Raw genomic sequence first — 6,935 nt, 5'->3', positions numbered from 1 at the left:
TAGCGGTTTCCCCCTGCTGCCCCGAGAAAGGAACTGCTTGTCAATTAGGACCCTTCAGTGACAATTCACGGGTGAACTCATCTGCATTAAGGCAGTTCTGGACTTCAAACTATGACACATCCGGCCATTACAGTACTAACCATAACAGAGACACACACTCACTCAACATATCTTCACACTAACACCTTTATCTGTGAGGCAGGATGCATTCTCTGCTGCTGCCCTGTGTGTGTACTCTGTTTTATTCCCCCACCACAACCCCTGATCATATTTGTCCATCTTCCTGCCAAACCAATGGAACATTCTAAATATGTCTGCTGCACAATCCATCTCAATTTTCTAAATCTATTAACTTTCTTTGTGTGGCCTGCCTCCCCTAACGCCCGATCTTTAAAAACCGTGGTTGTTCAACAATTATGATAACGGCAACAGGGGAATTAGAAGATCCAGCCCATTTATCTCCCGGCTCCTCCTCTGCACAGACATGACGCGGCTAAATGAAAAATGGACACGGTTTAAAACGTATTGATTCCAGCTTTAAACAAAGGTACACTCAATATTATTTAGCTCTAAATACATCTTTGTTATCTGTGCCCGAGTGGTAGTTACAGCTACGTCCTCGTAATCACAGACGTAAAAATAATAGAGCAATTCCCTTTGAATTGACACAGACAAGCTTGTTTGGGACCCTAGTCCAAGTGATGCATATTCAGGCTGTAAATGAATGCGTGAGTAAGGTTCCCAGGTGATGACTGTCTGGCTTACTTTAGGATACTATTAGGGACAAAAGTGTTTGTGGTCCTCAATGACCTGAGGAGTGGATTTAACACAAGTTCAAACGATGCAAGTGATTTCAAGAATGCACAGAAATAGTGGGCTACCTTCTCGCCTTTGGGAAACTACTCCGGGCTGAGACATCTCATCATTATATACAGATCTTTCACTTAAATCTCTGGTCGTCTAGCGATGACCAACAAACAATTTGACAGAGCTGAGGCAAATGTTGCACAATCACAGGTGTGGAAAGCTCTTAGAGACTTACCCAGAAAGACTCACAGTTGCAATACTGACTCAGGGGCGTGTACTGACTCAGGGGCGTGTACTGACTCAGGGGCGTGTACTGACTCAGGGGCGTGTACTGACTCAGGGGCGTGAATACTTATGTAAATGAGATATTCCTGTATTTAATTTTCAATACATTTGCAAAAAGTTCTAAAATCCTATTTCACGTTGTCACTATGGGGTACTGTGTGTACATGAGTGAGATTATTATATATATATTTTTTTTAAATCAATGTTGAATTCAGGCCTTAACACAAAATGTGGAATAAGTCAAGGGGTATGAACACTTTCTGAAGGCACTGTACGTGCTATATTAATTCCTAGCATCTATTAGGCTTACATTGTACAGAAATGGTGAGCTTCAAAACAAAACACATCTACCTAATAAAATAATATATCAAAATACAATTTTTTGAAATAATTTATTGCATTGTGCACGGTTTGGTTAAACAGCCTTAACGTTGTTCATATTTATTAGTCAATGTAATGACTTAGTAAATATCAAGTCATTGACACATTCTTATAATAACAGTTGCCTAATCTTTTAGAATAAATACAATGTAATTAATCAGTTATAACACTATTTATCAGACACCAAGATAACACTACTATTTATCACACACACCAAGACAACAATATCAGTTAAAGTAGGTTATAGGTTCAGTACATAGGCTGTATAAAGAGTATTTGTTTCTTGTATGTACTGCAGAGACCCAATCTGCTCACCTTCATAAGAAAGAAATTGTCATCATACATTCAGTAAAATAGTGTCAAGACTTTTAGATATAGCACAAAACAGTGATAATTCACTCAAAATAGTAACTGACATGATAGACGTCTACCTTACTTTATTGCGCTATAATCACATCTTGACGTTTTGATGAATCATCTACACCTAACGCCATGGTAATTGGGAAAGTATACACATTTGTATTTTGTAGTAAACTATCCCTTAAATGTCCAGAAAACAAATCTGAAACTGCATGCCAACTAAAAACTCTACCCAACATCTAGCTGTATCTAGTGGAGTGTCAATGTCTGGAGCTCTTAGACCTTCGAATTGATGCTTCCTACAGCTTGTTTGTCCACTGTAATAGTCAGCCAAATACCCCCCTCCCCCACCACCTCAGTGTTCTGGTGAAATATGGCTGATCCCCCAGGTAAGGGCTACACATTGGGAGTAGTGGAAAGGGTGAGTTACCCCCATAAAGCATAATGCAATGAGTTTGAGAAAGGCGCAACACAACCAGGCAAATCATTATCATCAATCAGCGACACTGAGCCAGGTGAACAGAGAGGTGGTGGGTGCGAGCGAAGGTCCGGAGGCAGCGGGGGCAGGAGTACGGTCTCTCACCGGTGTGGGTCCTCATGTGAGTTTTAAGGTGGCCGACCAAGCGGAAACTCTTGTCACACTGCTGGCAGGGAAAGGGCCGTGAGCCATTGTGGATCCTCATGTGTTTGCCCAGATCCCCTGAAGAGGTATAACAGCCGTGGCAGACAGAACATTCATACGGCTTCTCTCCAGTGTGGGTGCGTATGTGTTTAGTGAGATCTCCAGACTGAGCAAAGCTCTTGCTGCACTCCGAACAGACGTATGGTCTCTCACCTGTGTGAGTGCGCTGGTGGTTCTTCAGATGTTCCAGTCGAATGAACTGCTTGCTGCACACTGTGCAGTGGTAAGGCCTCTCGCCAGTGTGTGAGCGCATGTGTGTCTTCAACGCCCCAATGTCTATCACCTTCAGGCCACACTCCCCACACTGGTGGCCTTTCTCATTGTTGTGGATCTTTAGGTGAAGCCTCAGGTTTCTCTTGATAGAGAAGTCTTTACCACACTCTGTGCAGTGAAAGGGTTTCTCCCCCGTGTGAGAGCGTAGGTGAATGGTCAGACTAGACTTGTATCCAAACTGCCGGTCACAGTGGGAGCAGGAGTACTGCTTTTTGCCAGAATGAGTGGTCATGTGACTCCTGAGACCCTTCATACGGGCAAAATCCTTCCCGCATTCCTGGCATTTGAATGCCTTGACTCCAGAGTGTATCAGCAGGTGTTTGCGTAAACTGCCGCTCTCAGAAAATCTTTTGCCACACTCCTTGCAGGCATAAGGCTTCTCTCCGGTGTGAATGCGCATGTGAATGTTCAGGCTCTGAGGACTACAGAGGATCTTGCCACACTCTGAGCAATGGAAGCCGACATCCAGACAAACCACAGGCTTAATGTCCTGAGGTTCAGTGCCCTCTGGTTCGTGACACTGGTGAGGTCCCAGTCCCCAACAATTCTTGAAGCTCTTCCCACAATCGGCACAACTGAGGTGTCCATTGGTGCTGACAACAGCCATTTTGTGTGAAAGCTCACAGTGGTTTTGCAGACTGCCCAGGTACCTGAATCTGCGGGCACACTGTGGGCAGGTGTAGAGTTTCACCGAAACCCTGTGGGGACGGGCAGGTTTCCGGGGAGTGGCTGAAGGGTGGATCTGGAGGGTGTGGATGCTAAGCAGTCGTGGGGTTTGGAACATGAGGCTACAGTGAAGGCAGCTGTGTGTTGGGAGCGTCTCTGTTCCACTGCTCTTTGAAAAACTGCTTCTCAACATGGCCAGATACTCCTTCTGGTGGTTCCACTTGATGTGCTTCTCCAGGAAGGAATGGTCGGTGAAGGAGATGGTGCAGTATGTGCAAGGAAAGAACTGAGGAGAAGAGACTGAGGGAGAGTAGTAGAAGCAAGGGTTGAAAAAGAGAAAGGGAGAATACTAGATGGTTATAATAAGAGTATCTTTGACCTGACTCTTTTTATTGTTATTATTGCTATTGACTGATGCACTGCATAGTTGAGGGCGCTAGCGCATAAGCATTTCACTGCACCTTTTATACCTGCTGTAAACTGTGTATGTGACGAATAAAATATGATTTGATTTACAGAAGAGGGTCATGAAAACTAAAATAAGAAAGAATATAATTTCAAAAGTAAACGAGAGTAGTCCTATATTTTCATGATGAATATTAAATTCAAAGTCGATATCAAATAGCCATTTAGCCTAGTCAGTCAATATCAAATATTCAAGCAAATTTAAAGATTACACAGATTTTAAAGATGGGTGTGTATGCATACCTCTGTTGCTGTCTGTATCCCTCCTGTCTTCGGTGTCCTCATCTGTGTTTTCTTCACCCACATTCTCCTCCTTCATGAAACACACTTGAGTTTCTCTCTTAACCACCACCTTATGTATTTCAGTATCAGAATCATACTCCGCTTTTACCTCTACTGTTCCTTGGCTAATGTAAACGGAATCTGTTTCAGTCTTGGTTATGACGGTTCCAGAATCCTTGTGGAGTGCTCTAGAATCCAAGCAATGACTCTGTACTTCAAAGTCTGCTGGTTCCTCTTTAATTTGGATGGAGTTGGAAGTTACCCCTTTAGTGTTAGGAGAGGGAGCTTGGCTAATGTCTGGTTCTGACTGTGTTTCACACTCCGTTTTGATGGGGTCTCGATGGTGTTTAGACCTGATTTTGTGTTGTTTTTTCGCAGATTTGTTCTTCATCTTGTTGACTAGTGTGTCCTTGCTAAGGTCAACACCTTCCCATTACCTTACATTCTGTGGAGAAAAGACCAGGTTTGATTGAACATCACCCTTACAGAGAGCTACCAGGTATCATAATAACCCATCCAACATGTAAAAAGTAAGAAACCCAAATTCTGCATTAGCTATGCTGAAGTCTGGTTTAGTAACACTCAATAGCCTACTACTTCATAGCCCTTCATTACACCGCATTACCATCATTATCACGGTCAAATGGACATCCTGCTAGCATGCAGTGTAACTTTTGGTTACAACCGAGCTAGCTATATTTTTACGCCGTCGTTGGTAACCTTTATACGCTTGCATAGTTGTAGCAAGATAGCCTAGCGTGTCTTTAAGCTAACGTTACCTTGCTACTTTGTAAGATTGTCACCCACCAAATGTAGCTATCTTGATTATGAAGACAACCACGAGAGGAAAAAGTTGTGTTTCTCGTATAAATGCTCACGGAAAAAAAAAAAGCAAGCTAGCAAAGTTTTGAAAATAGCTTTGCTAGCTACCTTATTTCTGATTGTTGTCATCTGAAAGAGACGGAAGAGGAAGCGAGACATCCCACTCCCTAATTGTTCTGGTTCATCTACAGTCAATGAACCAAACAGACCAGACCAAACTGCTAATGCATTGGAAAGCCACCACGTTAAGCAGACCGGAACTGAACATTTTATTTCAATGATCAACGGCCTGAGTGGGACATCTTTATTTATCCACCATCTTTGACCGAAAAGACGCTGCATTTCCTGGATTGTTAATGTCACGAAACCTGACCAATCAGGCAAAGGTCCCTGGGTCATGTGCAAAGATGAAGCGACTGATTCATTCTCGCCAAAAAGTATCTGCCATAGAGAACGATAGAGGCCTCTAGTGGCCAACAGGCTGAATTAGCATGGCCAGCACAATTGAGGGATTCCACCATTTTAATGTAGCCAACTGGGTGGGATTTACAACTTCATTGGCTGATCAATCCTGGAGACTCTGTTGCAGTCATGTCCAACCAGGCCATCAGGAGGGATCAGCCAATTGTGAAGAAGAAAATTGACCACCTCAAAATGGAGATTACCGCAATGTCGCTGCCCATGCTGTCACAGACACTATAATCACAGATAGAGCAATGAGCCAGATATTTTACTGGATGTAAACGTGAAGCATCCGGTTGGCGTTTCTACGCACTACAAAATATGGTGAAGAGATGAAGACCAGTGGCCAGCAGTAGGAGAAGATGGAGCAAGATGGATATTGTCCAACATTCTGCAAATGTTCTAATCAATGAAACATTTTATCTCCATACAGTTTTCTGTTTCCAAAACTAGAATCCGTAACAGTGGACTGCATTTTGTAGACTTGATCCTTTGCCAAAGTTTTACAAAAATTGTGTTGTTTAGGAGTGCAAGGGCAAATTGAGTTATTACACACGCACACTTCACAAGGCAGGCGTTCCCTAATGGAAATATGCAAATAAATGCTAGAACGTGCCAATAGGATCTCACTAGCTCGCGCTTAGCTCTGCCCACCACCTTGCTTGTTCTGCCCACTATGATGAATTTGCTCCCATTGGAAACGACAGGCTCTTGTCTATCTTGGGTTAGTTATAAAAAAACATTTGCTGTAATAGCACATATACAAAGATGAGTCTTCTATCTCTATGTTATCAGCACAGAAATGAAACAGTTAAAAGTACACTACATGACCAAAAGTATGTGGACATCTGCTCGTCAAACATCTCATTCCAAAATCATGGGCATTAATATTTTATTTTATTTATTTATTTTACCTTTATTTAACCAGGTAGGCAAGTTGAGAACAAGTTCTCATTTACAATTGCGACCTGGCCAAGATAAAGCAAAGCAGTTCGACAGATACAACAACACAGAGTTACACATGGAGTAAAACAAACATACAGTCAATAATAAAGTATAAACAAGTCTATATACAATGTGAGCAAATGAGGTGAGAAGGGAGGTAAAGGCAAAAAAGGCCTTGGTGGCAAGGTAAATACAATATAGCAAGTAAAACACTGGAATGGTAGTTTTGCAATGGAAGAAAGTGCAAAGTAGAAATAAAAATAATGGGGTGCAAAGGAGCAAAATAAATAAATAAATTAAATACAGTTGGGAAAGAGGTAGTTGATAGGGCTAAATTATAGGTGGGCTATGTACAGGTGCAGTAATCTGTGAGCTGCTCTGATAGTTGGTGCTTAAAGCTAGTGAGGGAGATAAGTGTTTCCAGTTTCAGAGATTTTTGTAGTTCGTTCCAGTCATTGGCAGCAGAGAACTGGAAAGAGAGGCGGCCAAAGAAAGAATTGGTTTT

At 42.4% G+C, this 6,935-nt stretch overlaps 1 protein-coding gene across 6 annotated transcripts; it reads right to left on the bottom strand.

Moving 5' to 3' along the window:
- Nucleotides 1-1,502: 1,502 nt before the first annotated feature.
- Nucleotides 1,503-5,424, bottom strand: LOC149984469 (uncharacterized). 6 transcript variants are annotated; one of them, XM_090226077.1, is made up of 4 exons: nt 5,132-5,225; nt 4,311-4,646; nt 4,163-4,232; nt 1,503-3,754 (listed from the first exon to the last, which is right to left on the bottom strand). In XM_090226077.1, exons 2-4 carry the CDS (start codon nt 4,590-4,592, stop codon nt 2,331-2,333), a joined length of 1,776 nt encoding a protein of 591 aa, XP_090082203.1. In that variant the 5' UTR covers nt 4,593-4,646; nt 5,132-5,225; the 3' UTR covers nt 1,503-2,330. The 6 variants fall into 6 exon arrangements, with proteins under 6 accessions (XP_090082203.1, XP_021447062.3, XP_021447016.3 ...); XM_021591387.3 differs by having other exon boundaries at nt 5,009-5,177; XM_021591341.3 differs by having other exon boundaries at nt 4,163-4,646; nt 5,132-5,424.
- Nucleotides 5,425-6,935: the final 1,511 nt, after the last annotated feature.

Source organism: Oncorhynchus mykiss, chromosome 3 (genome assembly GCF_057628025.1).
Source record: "Oncorhynchus mykiss isolate SJ-2025 chromosome 3, ASM5762802v1, whole genome shotgun sequence".
In the NCBI taxonomy this organism is placed as follows: Eukaryota; Metazoa; Chordata; class Actinopteri; order Salmoniformes; family Salmonidae; genus Oncorhynchus; species Oncorhynchus mykiss.
Note: the sequence above shows the minus strand (reverse complement) of the source record. Positions and strands in the feature narration are given on the sequence as shown.

Excerpts from the sequence above, each read along its gene's own strand:
- LOC149984469 (XM_021591341.3), bottom strand. The coding sequence starts at position 4,592 with ATGAAGAACAAATCTGCGAAAAAACAACACAAAATCAGGTCTAAACAC. Across the intron at positions 3,755-4,162 it reads GGATACAGACAGCAACAGAG|TCTCTTCTCCTCAGTTCTTT; the intron begins GTATGCATACAC and ends ACTCTCCCTCAG.